Source organism: Tachysurus vachellii, chromosome 25 (genome assembly GCF_030014155.1).
Source record: "Tachysurus vachellii isolate PV-2020 chromosome 25, HZAU_Pvac_v1, whole genome shotgun sequence".
In the NCBI taxonomy this organism is placed as follows: Eukaryota; Metazoa; Chordata; class Actinopteri; order Siluriformes; family Bagridae; genus Tachysurus; species Tachysurus vachellii.
This window is the reverse complement of record NC_083484.1, coordinates 9,761,578-9,776,611: the sequence shown is the minus strand read 5'-3', so window position 1 is coordinate 9,776,611 and position 15,034 is coordinate 9,761,578. Positions and strand designations below refer to the sequence as shown.

The 15,034-nt window shown below is 38.3% G+C and overlaps 3 protein-coding genes across 4 annotated transcripts in view; 2 read left to right on the top strand and 1 right to left on the bottom strand.

Moving 5' to 3' along the window:
• The window catches only part of LOC132840435 (uncharacterized), a 370,465-nt gene that overhangs the window by 327,950 nt on the left and 27,481 nt on the right, over positions 1-15,034 (bottom strand). The gene's annotated exons all lie outside the window — the stretch shown is intronic.
• zgc:101569 (uncharacterized protein LOC449822 homolog) lies at positions 149-8,473 on the top strand. The gene is made up of 7 exons (XM_060861589.1): positions 149-422; positions 523-627; positions 2,117-2,281; positions 2,477-2,574; positions 3,853-3,997; positions 6,277-6,426; positions 7,216-8,473. Exons 1-7 carry the CDS (start codon positions 386-388, stop codon positions 7,437-7,439), a joined length of 924 nt encoding a protein of 307 aa, XP_060717572.1. The 5' UTR covers positions 149-385; the 3' UTR covers positions 7,440-8,473.
• The window catches only part of bmp6 (bone morphogenetic protein 6), a 28,611-nt gene continuing 26,144 nt past the window's right edge, over positions 12,568-15,034 (top strand). Inside the window, exon 1 of one of the 2 annotated variants that reach the window (XM_060862079.1) lies at positions 12,568-13,253. In XM_060862079.1, the coding sequence (XP_060718062.1) occupies positions 12,848-13,253 (406 nt within the window). In that variant the 5' untranslated portion in view covers positions 12,568-12,847. The remainder of the gene's footprint in view (positions 13,254-15,034) is intronic. The other variant, XM_060862080.1, reaches the window with a different exon arrangement.

The following is a 15,034-nucleotide window of genomic DNA, read 5'->3' as shown; positions in this document are numbered from 1 at the left end:
CAAAGTATAGTTATAAAAAAAGTTAAATTATTAAATTTATATTAAATTATCTTATCATAATTATCTTAAATTATTTGGCCGTAAACGCGCAGTTGGCTTTTATTTTGATATCGAAAACGACTTTTTATTTCTGGCTTCAACACTAAATTTCCTCACTAACTTTGAACCAAAGGTTTTCTGGTCAAAATCTAATCCCAAACGCTTGGCTGCATGTGTATTAATTTGGACATTAACCCTTTTGTAAAACAGAGCTGTTCTTATGAACACCTTCATTTAGCGATTTGTTTGCAGCTGTTGTTTGTTGACTGTACGGGTTGCCAGGTTTAGCCGAATTCAAGGCTGTTTGCTTGTTAACACCAGATACAGACACCAGCTGTCTCACACAATGCTCTTTAAGTTTCCTCGGCCGTCCTTACTTATTAGTAAGTCTAACGTTTTTAAACAAACATTTAACTAAAGACTATTAACATATCGGTGTTTTTTTTTAGTTATAATCCTAAGGTTTTTTTTCTCGGAATACAGATTGTTTTCTGACCGGAAAAGCTGGGCTACATGACCGGTGTTTTCTTGGCGCAAGAAAGCGGTTCTGCAGCTCTGGGTGCACTTCCCATGAGCGCCCTACATCAGGTAATAGCTTCCGAAAACAACCGATAGGGGGCAGCACATACTGTCAAGTCAAGTAAAGAAGCTTTTATTGTCATTTCAACCATATATAGATGTTGCAGTACACAGTGACATGAGACAACGTTTCTCCAGGACCTGGTGCTACATAAAACAAAGACAGTGATAAGGACTTAGTAAGTTAGTCCTAGATACATAAAGTGCATCTGTGCAACCTGGTGCAAACAGTGCAGGAGAAAAATGACAGTGCAAACAAAAAAGACAATACACAAAAGACAAAAACAGCATCGACCAGTGTAAATATAACGGAATGAACACAGTATTATAGCAGCAGTTACATGAGGTAATTTTATGCAAAACAGCAATCAACTGAAATGTGAGACAGCATGTGCAAAGAGCACAAACAGTGTGCAAAACAGCATGTAAACAGTTTGATAAGATGGTGCTTTAGACATGGACGTGAATTGTGTAAAATTCCACATTTGATTTTAAACTAGGCTGTAAATTTAGTCCTAGTCCTGTCAGCAAAAACAGGAATCTGAGGTTGCAGTAGACACAGTTTTACCCAAACTTGACACGTTCGTAAAAGACCAGGTGACATTTGTCAAATCATCAGCTGTCCAGTCTCTGGATATGAGCAACTTCAAATAGTCTGAAATAGTCAAACCACTCTGGCACCAACAGCCTTCACGCAGTCCAATTCACTGAGGTCACTTTTTCCCTTTACTAATGTTTTAGAATAATTGAACCCCTTGACCTTTTTCTTAGCGTTGCTGACACATAATTGGCTGATTGGATAACTACATGAATGTGTGTGCATAAGTGTTTCTAAAATTTAGACAGTGTGTGTACACTTACAATTATGGCTAACTGCAAAATCTGTAAGAAGTAGAAATTGTTCCTGAGGATCACTGTCCTAAACTAAACTTTACTGTCAGTCATGGACTGGGTAAAATTTTTGCCAGACAGAATTTTTTACCTTGGTAAAATGGTGAACTAAAACATTTACTTACACTGATGAAATAATAATGGTGCTACAGTATCGTACTGAATGTACAGTTTTTAGCTCACTAAATGAAATAATAGGGGGGCACGGTGGCTTAGTGGTTAGCAGGTTCGCCTCACACCTCCAGGGTCGGGGTTCGATTCCCGCCTCCACCTTGTGTGTGTGGAGTTTGCATGTTCTCCCCGTGCCTCGGGGGTTTCCTCCGGGTACTCCGGTTTCCTCCCCCGGTCCAAAGACATGCATGGTAGGTTGATTGGCATCTCTGGAAAATTGTCCCTAGTGTGTGTGATTGCGTGAGTGAATGAGTGTGTGTGTGTGTGCCCTGCGATGGGTTGGCACTCCGTCCAGGGTGTATCCTGCCTTGATGCCCGATGACGCCTGAGATTGTGAGATTACCTCCCCGTGACCCATGGTAGTTCGGATAAGCGGTAGAAGATGAATGAATGAATAAATGAAATAATTACTTGTCTTTAATCTCTGTGACTTTAGGTCAGACAGTGGTTATTGAAAGGCAAGGTCCAGTGCTTACTGTGGGGATTAACAGGCCAGAGGTGCGTAATGCTGTGAACCAAGAGACATCCCAGCGGTTATTTGAAGAGTTTTCAGCCTTCGAACAGGATGACACCTTGAGTGTAGCTGTGCTACATGGAATAGGTCAATATTGTTCACCTGAAATTGCTTAGTTAATAAACACATAATGATATTGATTAACACTAATATTGATTAATCACCAATATTGTTATTGTAAAAATCTAGTAAACATGAACATTGATATTTCTTTCTTTTTTGTGTTAATTCTTATTTAATATCCTTTCCCCCCTTTTTTTCTGTATTTGTGGACTTTTTTAGGAGGAAATTTTTGTGCTGGTTATGATCTTAAAGAACTCTCCCAGCATTTCAGTTCCATCAGACTGGAGCAAAATGTAACCCAAGGTCCTGCACCAATGGTAAGGGGAGAAAAAGCTGAAAAGCACACTTGATAAAAGTAGCTTAAAAGTGACGGAGTAACAAATGAAATACATGCACTGTCCACTTTATTGCAATAACTACATTATTGCACTTGTTTAATGATCAGTGCATACATTACTGTACATTACATTACATTGCATCAGTGCAATGTAAACATTATGTAGGTACAGGTTAATGTTCACATCAATCATCAAAATGAAAAAAAAAGGATGAACTTTGTGATTTTTGTCATGATTGTGGCTTCAATAGTAACACTATCCAGTTCATCCAGCCCATGGTTTGCTGTGTTGTGCATTCGAGTTACTGTAGACTTCCCGTCAACTCAAACCAGCCTGGTCAATCTCTTATGATCGCTTTTCATCAAGAAGGTGTGCCAAACCCTCTGATCACTGCATGTAAACTTCAGAGACTGGTGTGAGAATCCGAGGAGATCAGTAGTTAATATACTCAAACCACAAAATCTGGTACAATCACAACAACCATGCCATGATTATGCCAAGTCAGAGAGAACATAAATGTTCCTCATTCTGAAGTCTGATATGAAAATTAACTGAAGCTTTTAATCAGTAATGATTTTTGATGCATTCCGCTGCTGCTACATGATTGGCTGGTTAGATAACTGCATGAATGTGCAGTTCCAAGTGATATATATATTCCAAATAAAGTTGATGATGAGTGTATGTTATGTATTGTTGCAAATTCTATCTTACACACTTACAGACATGAATATATGTTGCACAGTTACAGACAAAATGAGCACATGTTGATTACATCTGCCATTAATTCTAACAGCGATGTAAAGCTATCCATATTTACCCATATACTGTATTTACTGTGGGGGGCACGGTGGCTTAGTGGTTAGCACGTTCGCCTCACACCTCCAGGGTCGGGGTTCGATTCCCGCCTCCACCTTGTGTGTGTGGAGTTTGCATGTTCTCCCCGTGCCTCGGGGGTTTCCTCCGGGTACTCCGGTTTCCTCCCCCGGTCCAAAGACATGCATGGTAGGTTAATTGGCATCTCTGGAAAATTGTCCCTAGTGTGTGATTGCGTGAGTGAATGAGTGTGTGTGTGTGTGTGTGTGCCCTGCGATGGGTTGGCACTCCGTCCAGGGTGTATCCTGCCTTGATGCCCAATGACGCCTGAGATAGGCACAGGCTCCCCGTGACCCGAGGTAGTTCGGATAAGCGGTAGAAAATGAATGTATTTACTGTTTGAATCATTTTTTTAATAGGTTTGTCTACTTTGTTTGCTTGAAGGGTCCCTCTCGCCTGAGATTATCAAAGCCATTGATTGCAGCAGTGAGTGGTTATGCTGTGGCAGGGGGGTTGGAATTGGCCCTGTTAGCTGATCTCCGGATTGTGGAAACCAGTGCCATTTTCGGGGTTTTCTGCCGCAGATTTGGTAAAATACTCTTGGCTTGATTTTTTTTTTCCACTTTATAACTGTTAGGAAAAGAAGTAGTCAGTTTTCACAAAGAATTATGATACTGGATGCTTCTTAGTCACAGGATTTGGATTCTGACATTTCTGATTAAGAAGCAGGGAATTATTCAGTATTTATCCAACCGTGCTTGTATTTAATATAACCTCATTAGGACGTTTCACTGTTTGTCACTCCAGTTCTACGTCTGTTTTTTTCATTTAAAAATTCCAATTTTAGGAGTCACACTGAAACTTGGATGCATATTGAGTAAAAGTTTGAAAGCCCAGTATCAGAGGAAGATGAAAAGGATGAAGGGAAGCCAGTTTGACCAGATAAACCTTTATTGGAAATATACAATCATTGTGAGGATGAAGGATGAAGATGAATTCCATTTTGAATCTGGTTTCTCTTAAGGTTTATTCCTCATATCACCTCAGGGAGTCAAGTCTGCTCATTAGAGATAAATATCAATTTAATTTTAAAAGTGTTGTACAAATAAAATTAAATTTATTTGAATTAAAGGTATGCAGGTAATCCTCCACATCTTTGAATATGATCATTTTGGCAAGAAGTTGCTGAGCATCTCGGCACAGATTGAGAAGAGTCGTGGCTGTGGCCACAATACAGCCTGCAGAGGCCTAGTCATGGTGATTAATTATTAATTAATTATAAATAATTATAACTGTAAATTATTTGTGTGAGAGATAAGTGGAAGGAGAAAGCATAGAATGCTGTCTCTAGGGGCTCTCAGTGCATTGCAATGGGAAAGGGTGTTCATACGCTTTTATTATAATGATTCATTTCTTGATGAAGAAGGAATTACTTTTGGATTTATTTCTTTTTTTACTCTTTGCTTAGTCAAATTTTTTCTTCAAGAAAAACATGTGGCAAAAGCAGAGAAATCATCCCTCACCGCGAAAGAGTGAATAATGACCAAACATTTACCACAATTTCTGTTTCTGGGTTGGTAGAGAGTGACCAATCATAGTTGTGGGAACATGCATCATATTCCCACCTCTAAGGTCTCAAATTTCAACTTAAAATGTGCGCAGGAGCCCTGTGAGTGTGCAAGGGAATGTAAAGCACAAGCATGTCACTACTGAGTGTTCTGCTGCTCCATGTTCACAAATAGTTGTTTGCTCACAAATCTAAACAGCTTGCACTCTCAATATCTAAGCTCAGAAAAACTCAGATAGGCTACTCTCATGTTCTCTATTAATTATATTGTTTGAACTTTACATCTTGTCCTTTGCTTCTTTTGATTTCAATCCAGAATCAGCAAAATGACTACCTAAACTTTCCTATGTTCTTAGCAAACATTCGTTTACATTGGATCTTTCAGCTGTTTCTTTCATTTGACTTATGCTACAAATATTTCAAATCTCTTACTTACAAATCTCTTCTCTACTAAGACCAGAATGAGTAAATTAATTGAAAACTATTATTTTCAAATTCAAATGATTTGATTGTTGTAAATAACTGAATGCATGATTGGAAAATGCATGATTGGATAAACCACAAAAGAAGATCTGATACAGATGCCATGATGGTTCATGTTTAAAAAAAAAATCACATGTTTATTCTGCTGCATTATTTTTAATCATATTTGATTATCATAAGGCATATTTTCAATCTAGTGATGCATACTTAAATTAAATCAGTTATGAATTTAGGAATCCTTAATTAAATCGCGTGTTATGTTTAACATGTTAAAGCTCCGCATTATTTTTATGTATGTTTAAAATACGTGTTTCATGGTTTCCACTAGGATTTTTACTTGCCGTACCGGTGTCTGGAAATCATTTATTTTACCAGACAAATCTAAAACTTACCTGTCATGTTTCATTAAGAGTCTAAAATGCAAATATAATACAGCTACACCTAGGGTGATGAAAGAATGCCATTGACCTCATTTATTGAACAGTAACAACAGAGCAAACCTCAATATAAGCAGCTCAATCATAGCCTAATAAGAAATATCTGTTAACTGTAACATCTGTTTAAAAAAAAACTTACTGTATATGGCATAACTGTTCACCGTTTCGACAGTTTCACATTTAAGACGTGAAATTTTCTGTAACTTGGGGTTTAAAGTTTGCTCTCGGTTTCTGGATTATGTGGGACTTTTTCATGAGGCAAAGTTAGATGTATCAGGTGGCTTACTGCCATGTTTAAAGAAAACATAGCTAGCTATGTGAAGCTATGGCACAAAAACACTGTCAGACTCTAAACTTCCTGTTGTCTTTCCACCTGTCTAGGTGTCCCACTCATTGATGGTGGAACGGTGCGACTGCCACAGCTAATTGGTTTGTCTCGAGCTCTAGACCTTATTTTGACTGGAAGACCTGTAGGATCTCAAGAGGCACTAGCATTTGGACTAGCAAACAGAGTGGTACCAGATGGACAAGGTACATATACATATATACACAGTATAGTGTTCGAATCTGGCACTGGTGGTTAAAATATCATATAAAACTATTTAAACTGCATGTATATCTATTTTTTAAACAGCATTGAGACTAAATCAGTTTTTTACTGTTTGTATTATTTGCCACACTAACCACTCAAGTAAACACTGGTCTAAAAATGGAACAAAATGCTTGCTTTCCTGGGAAAGCAGAAAAAGTAACTAAAAAAATACATGTCCCTTTCTCTCTTCTTTGCTGTTATTGGCTCAAAGATCATCATCCATAATTTTACAACTTTATAACTTTCAGAACGTGTTCTGTCCTTCATTTTACAGTGTAAAGGGTATGAGTACTGTGAAGAAAGCATTAATGTGAAGAGTACACCACCACCAGTCTGTTACACACAGATATGAAACGGTTATTCACACTTGTCATATTAAAGTATCTGTAGTATATTTTTAATAAGATTTATAATAAATCATATTATATTAATAATGAAATCTTTCTTTAAATATTCTACCAAAAAGAGTTTATACTACATTTTTATATTCATTAGTGGATGTATTCCTTAGTTCGAATACAGGATATGTTGCCTTTAGTAGGTGTCAGTTCATACCTAAGATATGGTAACTTGGACAAATACAAATGTGTTGATATAAAGTGGCTAAATTTATTTATATTGACCGTACAGTGTACATAATATTCATAGATCATTAATGATGCTCAAATCTCTCTCTCTCTCTCTCTCTCTGTCAACCCGATGTTTCTGTCACTTTTTTTCTGTGTCAGCCTTACAGGTAGCTGTGGAGCTTGCTGAGCAGATAAGCTCCTTTCCTCAGCTCTGTCTCCGTGCTGATCGTAACTCTGCCTATCATGCATCTTTTGACTCCAGCTCGTTCACCCAGGCCATGCAATATGAGACAGACAATGGCCTGCCAGTACTCACAGCTGAAGCTGTCCCTGGGGCAACCAGCTTCAGCTCTGGCACTGGAAGAGGTGGAACATTCTCTTGAAAGACCTGATAAATGTTTTTTTCCCTCCAATAACAATGTGCTAGTAATTAGTCATGTTTTGTAGTATTGCATTTGAGAGAAAAGTGTGTGTGTGTGTATGATAAATGAATCTATGAATAACAAATGTAGAGCATAAACTCACTGGTCACCCTATTTTGATCACCTGTTGATCTGCCAGTTATATGGCAGCAGCACGATGACGTCATTGATCATGCAATCTGTGTTTAAGAGCCTCAATGTTTATTGAATTGGCAGAACACATTATGGTTTATACTTTTTGGCAACCATAAAATTTATTTAGTAACACTTGTTTGTTTATGGTAAATGAATATTGAAAACATAAAAAAAAATAAACTTTTAATGGAATTTGCTGTAAAACAGCTAAATCAAACATATTTACAGTAAGCTGCTCTAACAAACTGTAAATCTATTTACAGTTTACCTCAGTGATAAACACTGTATACCTGTATATTACAGTATTCTATTGCACAGTTCATCTTTACAGTAAATCATCTGCAGCTGTAGTTTCCAGAATTTCATTGCAACATAATGCAGTAGACAAAGCATTACAGTTGGTTGTCATTGATTTTACAGTTCAACAATTTACAAAGAAATTAACAAATAAAGTTCATTGTAAACTAAAGTTTAGAGTATCATTGACAGCTCAGTGCCATTCAGTGTATGAAGTACACCTTTACATGCTGTACACTCCCTGCTGACTCCTGAGTTTGGTCCTTTACCACCTCACACTGATGACATGTATCTATTTATTGTTTTCCTGATATAGTTCTTGAGACTTACTATATTCCTTTTCAGATTGTACAGGTGGCTGAACCCTTTGCCTTCATTGGAGCATGCACATTAGCAAGACCGACAATGTACACTGACTTCTGTTATGCATTTAGCTTTGTACATGATTTCAGTGCAATTTGATGTGCTCTGTATACTGTATTGCACGTCCATATCACATACATTCCTAGACTCTGATTTAGTGCATGTGTGACCCAAAAAAACTCGCTATAGTAAAAGTGAAAGCACAAAGCACTGGTGATGGAAATGCATTAGCTTATGCAGTGAAACCAAAGAGGGCACTTGTTTTCCTTTTTTCCAACGTTTTCTGTTACCATCTGATATTGACAGTATGTTTCTCTATTCCCACACAACACCTACAGATTTTTGGGTGTTAAACCAGTATAAGCCTCATCCCACCACTAGCATTTTACAAACACCAGCTGGCCATTTGCACTCCTTTTATCTTATGAGACAATTTCATGGTATTTCACATGTCTTCAGGACATTACATAAAACTTATACCATATTTGTAAAATTTTTTTTTTTTTGCATAAACAAAGATAGACATAAAATACCATTAAATATTTGCTTGAGAATTTTTCTGATTAATTTTATTTTAATTATAAAATCTTATATTTTCACTGCATTTTTTCTACATATTATGTAGATATTACATATTATTAATATTACTACATATTTCTACATAAAATGAAAGTTTATGTAATGTTTCTTGATTTAGGGTAATTCAAGGTATCTACTTCAGTGATGTACTATTTTGGATTTTGACAGTTTTTACTGTAATTTCTACAAACATTTATCACAGCCCACAGTGCCTAGAACTTTGCCAGAACACACATTTTTTAAGCTTTGCTTTTGGTTATCGAGCAAAATTTTCTTTAATGAAGGAGTACAATGTTTTTGTTGCTTTTTTCTCAAAAAGAACAGAGGTAAAATGTTATAATGATTGTAAGGTGAAGGGTAACAATTTAATCTAATTTAATAATAAAATTAGAATAATATAATGAAATAATAATGATAATAATAATAATATGTCAAAAAAATTATTAACTTTTAGTTTAACTTGTACAAAATAAGTAACATAAATAAGAACACAAAGCAAAGATTGCTTATTCATATATTTCTTTATGTTAATTAGTTTAAGCATACATCCTTTCATTGCATTACCCACCTCTCTTAGGACACAAGCCATAGTACTTGGCAGATGCTGTCACAAGGTACTGGGTAAGTAGGCCTATAATCTGGATCCTACTGCACCTTCTCTTATTTAAGTAGACAAAATACAGCAAGGGTGTGTGTAACTGATTTACAACTGACTATAGCCAACTTCTGAGACAAGTCAACATTAGATTTCAACCAATTTGCCTCCAATTACAAATTAATCCATTGATTTCAGTATGCTTTCTGACTTAACACCCCCCCTAATGGGAATCCAAAAATCCAAAGTTTCCAACTCGAAATTACGACTTTGTTGTGGTGTCCATTAGTGATGCGCGGGTCGGGTTTTTTTCCAAACCGCGGGTCCCGCTTTTATGAAATTATTGGCCCGCCCCAGCCCGCCCCGCGCCACTGTTTTTATTTTTACAACCCGTCCCGCCCCGCACCCGCGACCATTAAATAGACGCATTGTAATGTAAATGAAAGCAGGTTTTATTTCACTATAGAAAGCAGCATGGTCATATTAACACCAAAATATAAACATTTTCGACATTTACAAAGCATCGTTTGTAATTATCTCTATAGAAGACCTATGAATAGGTCTGACAAATTACAGTAGCCTATTTTAAAACAGAAAAAGGCTCAAACAAAATCTCTTTCAGATTTTTATAGACATACAGTTTACAGCCTATGCTACATAAACATTGAACTTTTGTTTTATTTAACACACGGAAATGTTCATTTAGCGTTTTTACGTTCACTGTGCAAAAAAAGAATTGCATCCACTGTACCCGGATTTAATCTATTTCGCCTAGCCTCGAGCACCCGGCCAGCACAGCTGAATGTGCGCTCGCTTGATGCGCTTGTGGCTGGGATACAGAGAATCATTTTTGAGACTTTGGCAAGCACGGGAAAGGCGGTTGACTGCGACTGCCAGAAGCTTAGAATGTCCTCTCCGTCCCAGAAGAACTGACCCTCAATGTAGCGCTGAACCTCGTCTCTCTCGGCAAATTCTTCACTTCCATCCTCCCATTCACTAAACTCATCTCTTTTTCTTTTGACTCTCTCGGCTTCGTCAACTAAAAAGTAAAATATAACAATATTTAATATTTTACACATATGCCTACATTAGACCACTGTAGCTATAACGTAAGACCCAAGCCTATAGCCCTATTCGCTGGTGCTACTCACCTCGAGGCGTTGCCTCTGGCTCCGTCGCCGGGACACTTGCTGGAGGTGTTAGCATACAGTTAAATTCCCTGACAAGTCTTCTGGCCTGGTCGTACACGGCGTTTCTTTCCTCCGCTTGAAACATCTTCAGGGACTTAAAACGGGGACAAAAAAACGTTCCAAGCTTGTGGGTGACGCTGATGGACATTTTCTCGTTTAGCAGCTGCGTTGCCAGTGCCCGAATATAAACCATGTACTCCGGATCACCGTATTGGGGCTCGCAGTGTTTCTTCAGTTTAAAAAACCAAAGCACGACCAGTTGAATAGTTGGATACTTTTCACCCTCCATCTCTTCACTCGCAGTTTTAAAAGGCAACAAAAACTCAGTAACTGTGTTCAACACATCCAGCTGAATGCCATCAATTCTGTGGAGCTGATCTTTCTCCTTCAAGGCCTGTTGGATTTCACGGTACTGTTTACTGACTGACTGCATCATCGCAACTTTACTATTCCATCGGGTTTCGCATTCCTGCGCCACAGTGTGTGGGAGCTGTACCACAGTCTCGGATTTTTTCAGGTATCTCACGAGGCTTTTGCACTTCTCAATGGTATCACTCACGTCACGCATGTATGTTGGTGTGTTCTCTTTTATATCAAACGTGTGTTTGAGAACGATGTTAATGACATGGGCTGTGCAGGGCATCCACTTGTAGCTGCGAAGAGCAGCTTTTATGTTTGCGCCCTGGTCAGTTACAAACATTACTTTTGATAAGCGAGCAGGGTCAATACCAAAGTCATGCAGCTCCTTAATGATTTGGTCGTGGATGTTGTGCGCTGTCTTTTTGAGAGTAGAATCAAATTCAGCTGTGGTTATGACACGGCTCTCCAATTTCCAGTCGTCATTAATGAAGTGACCAGTAAACGCCGTGTATGCCCGTTTGTTGAACTCATCAGTCCACATGTCAGTGGTAATAGCTATGCCATAATCCAGAGCTTTACTTATGCTCTTTGAGAGGATTTCTTTTTTTTCTGTCGTGGTTGCTTTGGCTCTGTCGCAAACAGTTTGTCTGTGAGGGAGTACACTGCTGGCATCCACACGTCCGTAACGTGAACCAATGTTAATTAGACACTGGGCTACGGTATGAAATCCATCTCCAGATACTATGTCGAAGGGCCGCAGATCTTGACAGCACAATTCAACACAAGCGTCTGTAACCTCGGACTTGACATGTGCTGGTACTTTACTTTTGAGAAAAGCGGTAATATTTTGAGACGTGTCGTCCTTTTTCTTAGACCCTTCACAAATATGCCTTGACATGCTGGAAGTACCCGTTTTGTGGCTCTCGTGTTTGTATATTTTTTCACACGAGTTGCACTTAACGTAGCCGATACTGCTGTTGTCTCCTGCTGCAACAATTTCTGAGAACCGTTCCCAAACATTAGATTTTGCAGATTTACCTTCTTTTCTTCGGATTTTGTAAATTCCCGACCTTAATTTCACGCGCACTTCGTCTTCCATTTTAATTATCTCTTTTATTGTGGCTGTGGCGGGAGCTGATTGGCGCTTTCATGACGCGAAGCCAAAGATTTGGGGTCATCACGCAAGTTACGTTGCTACGTAGGTGTAACCTTATCAAAGAATCACATAAAATATAAAAATATATATTCCAAAATATTTTTTTTATATTTTGCTTTTAATGACCCGCCCCAACCCGCCCCGCAGTAAAGTGACAATTTTTTTACCCGCCCCAACCCGACCCGCGGGTCACCCGCGGGACCCGCGGGTTATGAGACGACCCGCGCATCACTAGTGTCCATATGTGTTCAGCTCGTAAATACGATCTTCCTGACATGAAGGCAGTAAGCTTATAATTTAGGGTCCTATAACTCCACCTCTCCATCTCTCATCCTGGGCGGTACAGCAGCAGCCCTTACGTTGGGTTTTTCCACTTTACGCACTCCAAGACCGAAAATGATGGGAATTAAAGTCTGTATCTGTTATGTTAATATTTTTTTAACCTTCTTTTGGTGTTTTGAGTTTTGTCAGCATTAATGTCAGCTTGAAGAACGTCTCCATCAGGTGTCCCATATTTTCATGAAGTCACCTCTATTTATTTGTTTATTTATTTTCTAAGCCAGCCATCGCGCTTTGGATTTAATGGATTGATTTTTTTAATAAGGACTCTTTCCGTTCATTGTATTCTACTGGATGGTACCAGAAGTTTGGAAAGTCCACAGTTGCTCATTTATCACGACAAACTGGATCTAAAATGAAAAGCCACAGGTTTGTATTTGCTGTGTTTTGTTGGAGTTCCTGTTGTGTGTTCCTTGGTGCCGGTAGCAGTTATTTGTTTGACAGCACCAGCGAACTACATTCGAGATCCGCACATCGGCGTTTACGCACTCAGGAAAAGAGAGAGATGCAGAAAGAAATTCTGTCCATCCTGGGACTGGCGCACAGACCCAGACCGCATCTGTGGAATGCCAAGTACAACTCTGCACCCCTTTTCATGCTGGACCTCTACAATGCAATTAACCTGGAAGAGAAAAGCAAAGTTGACGGGATTTTGGACCCTTATAAGCCATTGTTCACAACTCAAGAGCCCCATTTAGCCACAATTCAAGACAACGTGTACCTAAATGAAGCTGACATGGTGATGAGCTTTGTGAATTTAGGTAAGCGCAAATTTCCTCTTGTTTTCTGCCATGTTTTGAAGTGTTATAATGGGGCAATCTGGATCCAGGGGTACTCTAGGATGCGCCTACTGTGTTTGCGTCGTAACTGCAAATGTTCAACATTTACATTTCCTTATCCAGAGCGACTTACATCTTATCTCAGTTATACAGTTGAGCAATTGAAGGTTAAGAGCCTTGCTTAGGGGCCCAGGAGTGGTAGCTTGTTGGCCCTGGGATTCGAACCTTCCGTTTAGTAGTCCAACACCTTAACCACTGAGCTCTCACGTGCCTGTGAAGGTACTTAGACACTATATACTACTGCACTCATTCACCACCTGTAGCTAAAAATGTAAACAAGAGGTTACACATCATTTATAATGAAAACATGTTGAAGTCTACTGTCTAATCTTCTTCAATTAATACAGCCAGGAAATATTTTGTCTGTTTTATTACGTGTTTTACTATATTCTGGTGTTCTTGGTAGTTCAGGTGTTTGCCAAACACTATGACAAAGCTTTTCAACAATGTGGCTTATGGTCCTTTCCAAAAGTACCGTAATGGCAAGGCCAATTTATTTGTCTTGATTATTCATGTTTTATTTGATAATTCCTTGTTTTTCCTTGTTTGTTGCACTGAAGATATTTTGGATTTATAGCCAAAGATGACTATGAGATGTAAGATCAGATTGCAGCTACACTTACTATCTGTTTCCAGATGTGTTAAACAACTTAGAGCATGGCACCTATGGCAACAGGTCACATTTTATTAGGAAAACAAAATTTTAATTTGTATTCCCATCCTTTGTCCGGTGCTTTCTCCTTTTCTGAATCTCCAGGCTTGTACCACAGATTAGCTTAGTTGATGCTTGTTTAAATTTCCTCTTCAGGAGATTGTAGTCAATTTGGTAACGGTGTGCTAATCGATTTAACCAGACTACAACCTTATTACACCTTCCAATACACATTTTCCCTTAAGTAGTCTATAGCTATATTTGCACTGTGATTTGGATAATGAAGTTTTAACAGATTAGACTGGATGCATCTGTGTAAATTGTCAGGCAGAATGTTTCTGTAAAATTCTGAATTCATTGTGCTGGCTCCCATCATGATTTATACTGTATAGAATATTTATAAAATGTATAAATGTAAAATTACTTAGCCCATTCCAAAAACAGCAGGGAAAGCCCATGCAATAACACTACTTCTATAGTGCTTTACTATGTCTCAGATAAATGAGCAGACCCATTCTTTTTCTACACATTGCCATTTCTATCACTGTGGTAGATTAAACTTGAACTGAAGTTTTGGGATTTTATTTACAGCTGTAACAGTGTTTCTGTTACTGTTGTTTATTCTTGGCCAACATTTTGGTTGTTAGTACAGTGGTTTCTTCCTTGGTATGTCCAGTGCAATGTTCACGGTGGCAATATAGGGCAATATGAAATGGAGGAATTTGACAGTTTATTGTAGCCAGAGTTTGCAAAGTGATGATGAGTTAACACAGTTTAAGATGGCAAAAGTGTAAGGCATGAATGTATAAAAAATTATATAAGTTAAATATCAACTAGAAATATTTCCTACAAATCCTAACATTTGTTGTTACCATCATCTGCCAGCTAAATAGGTCTAAAAAAATAAATCTCTATATTCTAGCCTGTGGTTTGTGGGATCAAAATACTGTAGCAAACTTAAGCAGTGTACTTAGGCCTGTGTACCCATCCTGAAAAAGTCATTCAGAATCTATGTAATGCGTCAGGTGACTAGATTTGTGCCGATCTACCC